Source organism: Myotis myotis, unplaced genomic scaffold, assembly GCF_014108235.1.
Source record: "Myotis myotis isolate mMyoMyo1 unplaced genomic scaffold, mMyoMyo1.p scaffold_m19_p_5, whole genome shotgun sequence".
NCBI lineage: Eukaryota > Metazoa > Chordata > Mammalia > Chiroptera > Vespertilionidae > Myotis > Myotis myotis.
In genome coordinates, this window is record NW_023416357.1 from 110,038,821 (window position 1) to 110,052,478 (window position 13,658).

The 13,658-nt window shown below is 55.1% G+C and overlaps 1 protein-coding gene across 1 annotated transcript in view; it reads left to right on the forward strand.

The window, feature by feature from the left end:
• Positions 1-13,658, forward strand: part of DNAH3 (dynein axonemal heavy chain 3) — a 193,832-nt gene that overhangs the window by 86,278 nt on the left and 93,896 nt on the right. Inside the window, exons 24-29 of the mRNA XM_036309630.1 lie at positions 1,738-1,939; positions 3,646-3,738; positions 7,808-7,918; positions 8,865-8,979; positions 11,487-11,685; positions 13,485-13,593. Of these exons, the coding sequence (XP_036165523.1) occupies positions 1,738-1,939; positions 3,646-3,738; positions 7,808-7,918; positions 8,865-8,979; positions 11,487-11,685; positions 13,485-13,593 (829 nt within the window). The remainder of the gene's footprint in view (positions 1-1,737; positions 1,940-3,645; positions 3,739-7,807; positions 7,919-8,864; positions 8,980-11,486; positions 11,686-13,484; positions 13,594-13,658) is intronic.

Consider the following 13,658-nt stretch of genomic DNA (forward strand, 5'->3'; position numbering starts at 1 on the left):
ATCGAGCCTGCAGCCCGGGGATGTGCCCTTGACCAGAATCAAACCCTGGACCCTTTAGTCCTCAGGCTGATGTTCTTCCACTGAGCAACAGCAGCTGGGTTATTCCGTATTCATTTTAAAATATAAATAGCCACCGGTGTCTAATGCCTTTATATTGGATAGCACAGATGAGGAACCTCTATTGGAAAGCACAAAACTTGGGCAGAGGACATTTCTAAGACTTGGGCTTCTGGTCCTATACCCATGACTACTGTTCCTCATAAAATGCAAGCACAGTACTTACCATGTTCAGGACATGCTCTGAGTGCTTTGTGTGTATTAACTTGGAACTATTATTTTTATCTCCACCTTATAAATGAGGAAACAGTAACTTGTGAAAAAACATAGTACTGGTAAGTGGAAAAGCTAGCATTCAATTCCAGGTTGTCTGGATGAGATATTTACCTTCTCTGAGCCTCATTTTCTTTCTAAGTGAAACGCACACACATCTCAGTATTTCTGTATGCCTTTTTATGGAATAAATGTAAGCACTCAGCATGAGGTTAGGTGCAAATATTGTGGCCATTTTTGTAATCCATCCTATACAGTGAAGACGCTAATCATATGGTCCCTTAATTATGCACCTTTCAGCCTAGTGGTCACTGTAGAGTTTGTTCCTTGAACATTTTCTGAAGGTTTGTGGTGGCTGCCTTTAGGCCTAAGCAAGAGAATGAAGCGATTGTATTATTTGTACATTTTAAAAATTCTATTTTTAATCCTCACATGAGTATATTTTTTTCCATTGCTTTTCAGAGAGAGTGGAAGGAAGGTAGGGAGAGAGGGAGAAAGAGAGGGGGAGAGAGAGAGAGAGAGAGAGAGAGAGAGAGAGAGAGAGAAGACCGAGGCTGCCTCCCAGGGGCTCAGGGAACAAACCACAACCCAGGTGCATGCCCTTGACCAGAAATCGAACCTGAGACCCTTCAGTGGGCAGGCCGATGCTCTAACCACTGAGCACACTGGACAGGGGTTATTATTTGTCATTTCAAACAAGATAAAGGCGCTGCATGAAGTAAGTGCATTATTAACATGTGCTTCCCTTGTACGCCTGTCACGCCTGGAGACAAGGAAAGGACAGAGTGCCTGTCTCCTCCCGAGGGGCTCTCAGCACTGACTGCGCAGGAGTCACCGGGGGTTTGTTTTTACTTTGTAATTGAATGCATCGGGGAGACAGTGGTTAGTAACATTACACAGGCTTCAGGTATACAATTCTATAACCATCATCTGTGCATTGTATTGTGTGTTCACCACCAAAGTCCAGTCTCATTCTGTCTCCACTTATCTATCTCCCCTCTGCAGCCTCTTCTACCGCCCCTCCCTGGGGTTTTAAAATATGCAGATTCTCAGACCCAACCCAGGTCAGTTCTATATGAATCTTTGCAGTAGAGCCTCGGCATTAGAATTTCAGAACAAGGCCAGAGGTGACTGTGAATGCGGCCAAGGCCGAGAGCCAAGGAAGCCCGCACCCCAGCCCCGCCCTGCTGAACGCAGATATTCCGCCTCGGCCTCGCCTCCTGGTTTCTCTTGCTCTCATAGTCCAGCAGCTCCTCCCCGTCCTCCCTGCCGCAGCTGGACCTGGTGCGGGAGTGTCCTCAGAGAAGACCCGCACAGCGGTCTGCGGGCCCCTCCCTGTGGGGAGCAGAGCCCGTGGGAAGGGAGTCTGGGAAGGGACTCAGCTGCCTGCTCCTTGCTCTGAAACAGGTTCTTCTTCCTGTCGAACGACGAGCTGCTGGAGATCCTGTCGGAGACCAAGGACCCGCTCCGCGTGCAGCCACACCTGAAGAAGTGCTTCGAGGGCATCGCCAGGCTGGAGTTCACCGACGACTTGGAGATCGTGGGCATGATCAGCTCGGAGAAGGAGACCGTCCCCTTCAAGCAGATCATCTACCCGGCTCACGCCAAGGCAAGCCCCTCCCGTGCTCGCTCTCCCCGAAGCCAGCAGAGCAGAGGCAGAGAATTGCTTCGGCCTGCAGGCCTGGCTCGGTCCCTGGGGAGCACGGGGCTCCACAGCTTGATGACTGGGGACGGGAGGGAGCCCCCTTCCAGAGCCCTGTCTGCCGTCTCCACACTGGGGAGCACATGCCTCGTGTGCACACTGAGCTGTGGGAGGGCTTTACCCAGAGGGGATGTGGAGGCAGGCGCAGGAGTCAGATCCAGGCGGGTGCGTTCAGATTTCCATGTGCAGAGTCCGGTTCAAAGTAACTCGGTTAGGCAGCTGGCTGGGCAGGTGTCTTCAAAGCTCAGTGAAGCGTGGAGTCAATGCCACTTAATGCTGAGCTTTATGCACGTGTCCTGTACACGGAGTAAGTGTGACCCGCTTCCGCTCCTGCCGGACAGACAGCGCGCGCATGGCCTGGGGCACCCTCGCCTCCCCTTGCCATCGCGGCTGCTTCTGCCACTCGAACCCCAGCCAGCTCAGCAGCCACAGCCAGCAGCCACAGGCGGGAATTGTGGGACCCGGTGACTGGCTGCATGTTAGTTACCTGTGGGGCTTTGAAGGAAACCAGATGCCCAAGTTCCACCCCAGGTCCCACCCTGGAGCCCGCTGGGGCAGGAGGCAGGCCTCTGTGCCTGGTTTGGGTTTGGGTTTTTTGTCTCCAGATCGTCCCAGGGCACAGCAAGTTTGGGAACCACAGGAATAAGGAAACAACTAAAACTGTTCATTAGAAATCAGTGTACTTTATTAACTGAAATAGAAATGCCATTTCCTCCTGAGACGTTATCTGTTTCAGAAAATAATATGAGAGAAATGCATGTTAAAACCCCTTATTGCACCTTTTACAAGACACACACTTCCAAGAACACAGGAAATAACATAAAACAAATAGTTAAAGAATATTGGCTCAAAGGGGAGTGTGGGGGGAAGGTTTCCTCTACCCTCAAGGTTATGTCAGCTGGTCTGTAATCAAATAAACATAAGCTAGATTAAGAGGAGAAAATAATCAAATCTAAGCCCACATGTGAGAGTCAGAGAGCCCACGTATGTGAGAGGCTCAGAGACAGTGTGGGGACAGGCCCACTGGAGGTTCTGCGCTAGGGATGAGGTGGGTGCCTCGGGCTGCAGGAGGTCGGTGACGGGCAGCTTGCCCAACCGCAGAGCGAGGGAAGAAGTCATTGCTGGCAGTCCTCATCCGGGCCAGGCTCCTGATTTAAATTCTTCCAGATAATTAAAGTAGGGGCAGAAGTTTCTCCTGAACTTGCAGGATCTTGCCTTTAGCTCAAAATAAGTCACACACCAGCCCTACCAGTTTGGCTCAGTGGATAGAGCGTCAGGCTGCGGACTGAAAGGTCCCAGGATTGATTCCGGTCAAGGGCATGTACCTTGGTTGCGGGCACATCCCCAGTAGGAGGTGTGCAGGAGGCAGCTGATCAATGTTTCTCTCTCATCGATGTTTCTAGCTCTCTATCCCTCTCCCTTCCTCTCTGTAAAAAAATCAATAAAATATATTTTAAAAAATAAGCCACACACCATAAGGCACACGTTGGGGTGGCTGGTTCTGAACCCCCAGGGGAGCAAAGCACACCCTGGCCTCCCTCCAGCCCTGTTCAGGGGGGATGCTGGCTCTGCTGGGCCTCTGCCCGGGGCTGACCTCCGCCCATCTCGCCCAGGGCATGGTGGAGAAGTGGCTGCAGCAAGTGGAGCAGATGATGCTGGCCAGCATGCGGGAAGTCATCCGACTGGGGATTGAGGCGTATGCCGAGGTAAAGGGCGATGGGAACAGGCCAGCATGTTGGTACAGCAGCAAGGACATTGGGGAGAAGGTTTCTGTTTATGCAATTGATCGGGGTGACAGTGGTTAATGGTGATCTATTTGTTGACGGTGCAGAATTCCAGAATATCATCTGTACATGGTATTGTGTTCAAGTCTCTTCCCATCACCACTTACCCTGAACGGGTCCTTCTGACCACTCCTCCATCTCCATTGGAGCTCACTCAGTCCTGACCCCCCTCTACCTCTCTCTCCTCCCCTGTGCACCTGCCCCCCCTTTCCCTGTGCACCTGTCTCCCCATCTCTCTCTCCTTTCCCAGTGCACCTCCCCCCCCCCTTCTCCCTGTGAGCCCAGCTGGTAAAAGGTTTGCGGTTAGAAGTACAGGACACCGAGAGGCCTCTGCAAGCCAGTCCTTTCTGGGAAATAAATTGATTGATGGCAAGAGTCCCTTCCCATTCAGCATCCCCCAGGCTTGTCATTCAAGGACACAGCCCCTGAAGGCCCAGCTCATTGAGCCCCAAAGCCTGAGGGGACTCAAGGAGCGAGAGGCCTAAAGGAAAAGAACCTTTTCAGCCAGTTAACTCTTCAGCCATTTCCTCACAAACAAACAAAAGAACATTCAATTACCATCTTCCCACTGAGGTAAGGGGCTGGCCTGCTGGTCCTCTCAATGGCATTTGCTGGTGATGAAAGGCCAGTCCTTCCTCTTAGGCTGCACTCAGATAGGCCTGTGAGCTGGGAAGTGGAGCAGGGAAACTGAGGCAGGCAGCTGAACAAACTGCAGAGCAATGACAGCAGATACAGGTCCCCTCCCTAGAGATGACAGCCAGGTCCAGGAATGCAGCAAAATCAGGTGGGCAACACCAGGACCAGCTGCAATGACTGACCACCCCCTGCCCTGGCCCTGACCAATCAGTGGAGACCAGGGCCCTGGAGGGACCCATGCCCTGGAGGGGCCCACATACTGGAGGGGCCCACATACTGGAGGGGCCCACATCCTGGAGGGGCCCACATACTGGAGGGACCACATACTGGAGGGGCCCACATACTGGAGGGACCCACATACTGGAGGGGCCCACATACTGGAGGGACCCACATACTGGAGGGGCCCACATACTGGAGGGGCCCACATACTGGAGGGGCCCACGCCCTGGAGGGCCACCCGGAAAGCTGATGAATATTCTGCTGAAACCTCCCTGAGACCTCCCTCAGGGCCCTCCCACTAGAGAGAGAAAAGCCTCAAGACAGAAGACCCAGCTTAGGCCCTCCCTCTGGGGAGCAGCCTGTGCCATTCCCTCCCCCCTGTCCTTCCCCCATGGGCCACATCCCTAAACTCTAAGAGACCCCAGGAAACTTCAGCCAGGGGAGCAGTGGGCAGCAGTAGCTCATCCTAGGCCCACCCCTGACCCTGTCTCAGCCCCCTTTTCTCCGATTTCCCCAGCTCTCTTGTTGCTGCTGCTGTGCTAAGCCCTCCTGCTTCACTGTCCTGGCCTGAATCAACATTCCCTCTTAGTTACCTGACTCGTGTTGTGACATGTTTCCTGCACAGAGCCAAGAACCCATACACTGTAGGCCAGTCCTAGGCAGACCCGCTCAGGACCAGGTCCCCTGGCCGGTAACATCCTATCTAATAAAAGAGAAACATGGAAATTAGCCGTACGTCTGCTACCCTTCCCATTGGCTAATCAGGGCAATATGCAAATTAACTGCGAGCCAAGATGGCAGCCGGCAGCCAGGCAGCTTGAAGCTAACATGAGGCTTGCTTGCTTCAGTGACGAAGGACTCCAACGTTCCCCGCCTGCCACTGCCGGCCTCTGAGCTTGCAGTTTGAAACATTGTTTACAAATATAGAAGCTAAACAAAACCCCAGAAACCTGCTTTCAGCCAACCGGGATCTCAGAGCTGGAGTTGATACAGTGTTTTGATTATAGAACCCAAACAAACCAGATACCTGCTTTCAGCAGCAGAGGCCTCAGAGCTAGAGCCAGAGCTAATGCTGGCCCAGAATAAAAAAAGAAAAAAGAAAAAAAGGAGCAGTTGGGAGCTTCAGTCACCCGCCAGCCTGAAAACAGCCCTCAGCCCCTCATCCAGACTGGCCAGGCACCCCAGTGGGGACCCCCACCCTGAAGGGTGTGTGACCAACTGCAAACAGCCATCATCCCCTCATCCAGGCTGGCCAGGAACCCCAGTGGGGACCCCCACCCTGATCCAGGACACCCTTCAGGCAAACCAGCTGGCCCCCACCCATGCATCAGGCCTCTATCCTATATAGTAAAAGGGTAATATGCCTCCCAGCACTGGGATCAGCAGAGCCAAGAGGCCTCCCTGCACCGGGATCAGCATGACAGGGGGCAGCGCCCAAACCCCCTATTTGCCCTGCAGCTCTGTGTGTGACAGGGGGCGGGGCCACAACCTCCCTATCCAACCTGCTCTGTTCGTGACAAGGGAAGGCGCCCCAACCCCCTGATCAGCCCTGCTCTGTGCCTGATAGGGGGGAGCTCCCCAACCCCTGATCGCCCTGCGGCTCTGTGTGTGACAGGGTGCGGCACCCCAACCCCCTGATCGGCCCTGCTCTGTGCATGACAGGGTATGGAGCCCCAACCCCCCACCCCCCCCACGGGCCCTGCTCTGTGTGTGACGGGGTAGAGCCATAACCTCCCCATCGGCCCTGCCCTGAGTGTGACAGTGGCGGCGCCCCAACCCCCTGATCAGCCCTGCTCTGTGGGTGATAGAGGGTGGCGCCCCAACCCCCTGATGGGCCCTGCTCTGTGCGTGACAGGGGGGAGCGCCCCAACCCCCTGATTGACCCTGCTCTGTGCGTGACAGGGTACGGAGCCCCAACCGCCCTGATGAGCCCTGCTCTGTGCGTGACAGGGGGGAGCTCCCCAACCCCCTGATGGGCCCTGCTCTGTGCGTGACAGAGGGTGGTGCCGCAACCTCCCCATCGACCCTGCCTTGAGCGTGACAGGGGGCGGTGCCCCAACCCCCCAATTGGCCTTACCCTGAGCGTTACTGAGGGTGGCATCGCAACCTCCCAATCCGCCCTGCTCTGTACATGACAGGGGGCGGTGCCCCAACTCCCCAATCGGCCCTGCTTTGAGCCCGACCAGGGGCTGCACCTAGGGATTGGGCCTGCCCTCTGCCACCCGGGAGCAGGCCTAAGCCAGCAGGGCGTTATCTCCCCAGGGGTCCCAGACTATTAGAGGGCACAGGCCGGGCTGAGGGACCCCCTCTCCCCCTGAGTGCACAAATTTTTGTGCACCGGGCCTCTAGTATTCTAAATAAAAATTAAAGAAAGCCCTGCCAGATGGCTCAGTGGTTGAGCGTTGACCTATGAACCAGGGGGTCATGGTTCGATTCCCTGTCAAGGCACATGCCTGGGTTGTGGCTCCATCCCCAGCATGAGGCCTGCAGAAGGCAGCCAGTCAGTGATTCTCTCTCATCATTAATCCCTTCCTCTCTGAGATCAATTAAATATTCTTTTAAATTAAAGAAAACCTGCTGCCTGTATGGAGTTATTCCATGCACGTGCCTCCATAGCAAGCGCCAGCAGGCTTTCTGTAAAGGCCCATCTCAGGAATATTGCCAGCTCCGAGCGCCACCACGCGTTTTGTCTTTGCCTTTGGGGTGACATGTGAACAGTGTGCACGGCTGTGGTGCAGTTCACCTTCATTTACAAAAGCAGGTTTGGCCTCCGCCAGCGTTGGCCTGATTTACAGTTAAAAAGGAGTGGGGGCAGCGTGACTGAGAAAATGGGGGGCAGCCCGCAGTGTTAGCAGCCACTGAGAGCAGCTGTGAGTCCTGGGCACCACCCGGCTACAGCCCGGAGCGTCCCCGAAAGGAGCAGGAAACAAAAAGCTAAGAGTCGCTGAGATCATGGCTGATTTTTTTCTTTTTCATAAAATTCTGGGAGGAAGACAACTCAGTGATGCCAGAGGTGCCAAGCCTTGTGGCGTGAGGGAGGGGCGGTTCAGGTGGTGTTCAGAACGAGATGGGGGTGCTGTTAGAGGGGGTTAAACCGCAGGGTGGATGGATCTATGACGTGCCCGCTGATCCCCAGGTCTCCCGTGACCAGTGGGTCCTGCAGTGGCCGGGCCAGGTGGTCATCTGCGTCTCCTCCATCTTCTGGACCCAGGAGGTGTCTGTGGCCCTGGAGGAAAGGACTCTGCCGGTAAGGCAGCTGTGTGAGCCTATGGGGGGGCTCCCCTGGGGTGTGAATGACATAAAGAGTCTGTTTTCTAAATAAAACCATCAGTGTGACATCCACCCCGGGAGACCACAGAGCCAGGCTCTGTGGGGCCTGTGGGCCGAGGGTGTGGGGTGGGCTCCCCGGAGCGGGCCAAGTGCAGCGGCTCCGTCCCTCCCAGACAGTCCTGGGCCCGGATCCCGGCGTTGACCAGCCTCCGCCTCCAGGGTCAACCTGGCAGAATGTCCACCAGCCAATCCTTTTCCTTTTTAAAACTTCGTTCTTGGTTTTTCAGTCTTTATTTGAAAGTAGTGTCAGATGTACATATAATGTTGAAAAATAACACAAATAACCAAGATGCCCTTCATCCAGATGCACCACACACATCTTCCACGACCACGCACAGGGCCGAATGGCCGCCGGCACTGGGCAGACAGTGGGCCCTCCCTGCAGCCTGCACTCGTGGCTCTCTGTCTGGTCCACGGTCCATCCAGGCTCATGTGCCTATAGGCACTTAGTTTTCACATCGCCCATGTCTCCTTTCATCTCAAAATGTCCCAGGGTTTTCTTGGTAACTCGGATTTACTGTGTAACTGATGCACAGTAGAGCTCACCCTTTTTCGTGTCCAGTCCTGAGTTTTGGCAAACGCACACACTTGTGCAATCCCCATCTCCTCATGCCCGTCTCAGCCAAGTCCCCCCCGGCTCCAGGCACCGTGGTTTCCTCTCCACAATATCAGTGAACTCGGATCTCGCGGTACCTGGCCACTCACGTGTAGAACCCGCTCGAGGTCACTGACTGGAGTTGAGGGGAGGGGCTGAGGGGTGACGCCCAGGAGCCTGGCCTGGGCCATGAGTGTGGCAGGTGACGCTGCCCTAGGCCACCAGGGAGAACCCAGCACGACCCTGTCCCCTCCTGTGTCCCTGCCAGGACTTCCTGAAGACGTGCAATGACCAGATTGCACAGATCGTCCAGCTGGTGCGAGGGAAGCTGAGCAGCGGGGCTCGCCTCACCCTCGGGGCCCTCACAGTCATCGACGTCCACGGTGAGCACCCGCCCGGCCACAGCTGCACCCTGTGGTGGGAGCAGCCCGCTGGCCTTCCCTCCTGGGTGGGGCTTGGGCCTCCTTTGAGGGAGAGGCTCCGAGGGTCAGCTGGGGAGGAGAGGCGCCTGCGCTTCTGGGCGGGCCTCTCACTGAGCCACGGGCACAGCGTCTCTGAGTTGCCCCTGGAGCCGGTCCTGCACTGACCAGAGCGAACGTTGTTGAATGCTCCCCAGGGGCCAAGCTCCGTGCTGGACCCCCATTTGCTCACTTTCCCAGGCAAGTCACAGGCTCAGCACTGGCTCGGAGAGCTCTGAGCCTCAGAGCTCACAGCGAGGGCCCAGGGTGGGGGGCTCTTTTGTCATTTGAACCGATGTCTGTCTGATCCCAAACCCAGGAGCATGGGAATGGGCAGTGATGCAGGAGCGAGGGGTGGGGCATGAGCTGTCCACTCTTCCTTAAAGAGTAGAGGAGACTGGGGTCTTTATGTAAATAAGTCACCCATACCCTCACTCGTCATTGTCACCAAGGACACACTGGACTAGGTTGGCTCCTGGGAGCAGGGTCCCTCTTACTCCCACACCCAGCTTCCTGCCGGCATTTCGCATTTCATGGCACCCTTGTCTGCTTGAGGCTGCCCTCATTCCGCCTGAAGTCATGTGCATAGACCAGCATGAAGCCTGGGAGAGGGAGGGAGATGCCACTTCCTCTGGCCACGTATCCAGCTGGTAGGTGTAATGCATGCCCATGTGGTTGCTGGGCAGTGCACCCTGGACCCAGGGTGGTTGGGGTCATACACACACACATACATGCACGCACATGTGCGCAAGTACACACACACACACACACGTGGCATTCTCAGCTCCGTCCTTGGCCACCGTTCGCTAGGAATCCAGCTCCTGGGAGGAGGGCGCTGGCGCAGTGGCCTCCCTCCAGGCCTCCTGTGCAGGTGGGGTTACTGCAATAGAGAGACTTCTCCTGTGTGAGGCTGGAGAATGCGGGCTTCTCTTTGCAAAGCTGTGTTTCTGAGATCTAACCTCGAGCTGCTGTACTCATCCCAGATCTCAATGGCTCTTGCCCTGTGAATTACCTAAAAGCAATGACTGATTCCCACAGACCTCTTGCCCACTCTTCAATTTCAGGGCTCCCATCACTGTGAAAACATTAAAAGAGGCTCCCATCCTCTGAGAAAAAGGAGAACACCTAGAGATGTCCCTCCCAGCTGATTTCTCAGGCCCCAGATGTAAGGAAGGCTTCTAACCGTGGCCTCATGGGCCCCTCCCCTACTGTCAGGCCAAGCTGCTTGGGTTCCTCTAGGCCAGCCGTGGGCAAACTATGGCCTGCGGGCCAGATCCCCCTGTTTGAAATGAATAAAACTAAAAAAAAAAAGACCGTACCCTTTTATGTAATGATGTTTACTTTGAATTTATATTAGTTCACACAAACACTCCATCCATGCTTTTGTTCCGGCCCTCCGGTCCAGTTTAAGAACCCACTGTGGCCCTCGAGTCGAAACGTTTGCCCACCCCTGGAGCAGGGCCAACAGGCTCAGGTTGGGGGTAAGACACCATTCGGGGTAACTACGTGTTGCACAGTCCTCTGAGTCAGCCCCACAAGTTCGGGAATGAGAACAGTAGCTAATGCTTACACAGTGCTTTCCTAAGCCAGGAGCAGCTCATTTCTCTTTTTCCCTTTTTGTTCTTTCCATCTGTCTACCTATATCTGTATAGATGTGAATATATATAAATATGCATATATTTAGTACACGAATATGTATGTGAATGTGTGTTTATATACATACTAGTGGCCCAGTGTGTGGATTCATGCACATTGAAAGGAAATTAATTAAAAGAAATATTTTAATATCACAGCAAGCTAACCCACGCTGATTCCACGAGGAATCAGGCTCCCTCCTCCCTCTTCTCTGGGTCCTGAGTGTGGGTAAACCAGATTGGGGCCAACAGGGCCTTAGCAGCAAGCTAACCCACAGCCAGCAACCTAACCTACCAGTAGGAGCATCTGCCCCCTGGTGATCAGTGCATGTCATAGCTACCGGTCGAATGGTCAAATGGTTGAACGGTTGCTTAAGCTTTTATTTATATAGATATCTTCATTTAATCCTCATTACAACCCTATCAGATAAGTACTATGTTATCCACATTTTACAGATTACAGCGCTGAAGGGGAAAGAGGTTGAGTAATTTGCCCAGTCACATAGCCAGTGAATGGCAGAGCCAGAATCTGGCCTGGGGCAGGGTGGTTTTGGAGTCCGACAGACGGCAAACAGCACCGCCACCGAGTCTCTCTGGGCCCCTTGGGAGAAGCCAAGTGCAGCGTCTGGAAGGCATGGCTGCCTCCAGGTGGGGGTGGGCAGGAAAGGCAGCCGCGCCTAAAATTGTCTGAAGAGGGAGGGTGGCCTGGACACCGTTGTCGCTCCCGCTGCGGTGCGGGTGCAGAGGGGAGGACGCAGATGGATAGCTCTCCACGTGTGTGCTTCCATGTCCCAACAGCTCGGGACGTGGTGGCCAAGTTATCTGAGGACAAAGTGTGCGACCTGCATGACTTCCAGTGGATCTCCCAGCTGCGCTACTACTGGAGGGCGATGGACGTGCAGGTGCAGATGATCACCACCGAGGCCCTGTATGGCTACGAGTACCTGGGGAACAGCCCTAGGCTGGTGATCACGCCCCTCACCGACCGCTGCTACAGGCCAGTGCAGAGCTCTGGAGGGAAACCTGGGGAAGGGCTGGGGCATCTTCAGTTTGTTACCTTCGCCTCCACATTTCAGCTTCTCAGTGTTTTGAATTTTGCCCTTAGACACCAGGTCTCAGAGCGGGGCATGGACATGAGGCCGAGGCCAGAAGTAAGAACCCAGTAGGAGCCCTAAAGCAGGTTAACGTGGTCAGGCCACAAGCAGAGGCTGGGCCCTTGAAAACAGATCAGTCCTTAAGTAGCGGGGCTCCCCAGTGGCAGAATCAAGATGGTACCAGGTGATCCCAGACCGGAGGGAGCTCAGGGCCAGGGGGAGCCCAGGCCCAGGCCAGGGAAAGCTCAGGGCCAGAGGGAGCCCAGGGCCAGAGGGAGCCCAGGGCCAGAGAGAGCCAGGGCCAGAGGGAGCCCAGGGCCAGAGGGAGCCCAGGGCCAGAGGGAGCCAGGGCCAGAGGGAGCCCAGGGCCAGAGGGAGCCAGGGCCAGAGGGAGCCCAGGGCCAGAGGGAGCCCAGGGCCAGAGGGAGCCAGGGCCAGAGGGAGCCAGGGCCAGAGGGAGCCCAGGGCCAGAGGGAGCCCAGGGCCAGAGGGAGCCCAGGGCCAGAGGGAGCCCAGGGCCAGAGGGAGCCAGGGCCAGAGGGAGCCAGGGCCAGAGGGAGCCCAGGGCCAGAGGGAGCCCAGGGCCAGGCGGAGGCCCAGGCCAGAGGCTCTGAGCGGGTGGCCGGCGAGGCAGAGCGGCCATTCTGAGTTCAGCACAGAAAGTGCTTTGCCCCTTCCCTTGGGATCATAACATTAGAAGTCTGGATATTGTGGACTTGTCGAGTCCATGGTGTTTGGATTAATTTTGGTTTTGTATATCCTTTACAGTGGATTTTTTTAATTTATGAAGATAATACTTGGGTACTTTCTCCTTTCAAAGGCCCCAGTCGCTTGTTTGCTATGCTCTTTGCTCATTCGTTTACTCCACTCAGGCTCCACAGCCATTTCCTAGCCTTGCTGCCCCGGGCGTGACCTCCAGGAACCCCATTTAACGATGGGAGGCACTAGGTTGTTACAGACAGTGTGTTAACCGGCATCATAGCGGCCATGCAGGGGCTGAGGAACCACAGTGAGCACATACGCTATTCCTAATGTGCATCTCGTCCCTGCACCGTGTGCCGGGCCTGCGTTAGTGTCTGAGGATTTGGAACTGAGTCAAATCAGATCCTGAACTCAGTGTTCATAATCTAGGGGGAGAAGCGTGTTTATTTTCACATCCCACTAGCTTCGCTGGTCTTTGGGATGCAGAGTTTGCGGCTTTTTTAGTTGATGCATTTACATCTGTGTGTACTCATTTACTCATTCAATCTTCCCCTCAAGCAAATGCTCCTGGCACCACCCCTGCCCCAGGCACCACGCCAGGCTGCAGGCTGCAGAGCTGCCACAGAATTCTTCATCATGGTGGTCGCATAACCGGGGGGAGCTTAAGCTATTCGCATGAGTCAAAACGAAGTAAGCCAGCCCTAGCCGGTTTGGCTCAGTGGATAGAGCGTCGGCCTATGGACTGAAAGGTCCCAGGTTCGATTCCGGTCAAGGGCATGTACCTTGGTTGCAGCCACATCCCCAGTAGGGGGTGTGCAGGAGGCAGCTGATTGATGTTTCTCTCTCATCGATGTTTCTAACTCTCTATCCCTCTCCCTTCCTCTCTGTAAAAAATCAATAAAATAAAAAATAAAAAAAATAAAAAACGAAGTAAGCCAGAGGCAGTTTCTTCCCTGTGTCTTAGGAGTCAAGCACTGAGGTCTTATCTTCTTCCTCTCAGGACGCTGATGGGGGCTCTGAAGCTGAATCTTGGGGGAGCCCCAGAAGGTCCGGCTGGGACAGGCAAGACAGAGACCACCAAAGACCTGGCCAAGGCTTTGGCCAAGCAGGCAGGAAATGCTGTCCCGCCCCTCCCCTCCCGCTCCTCTCTGGGCCCCTGTCCAGGGAAGCGGGC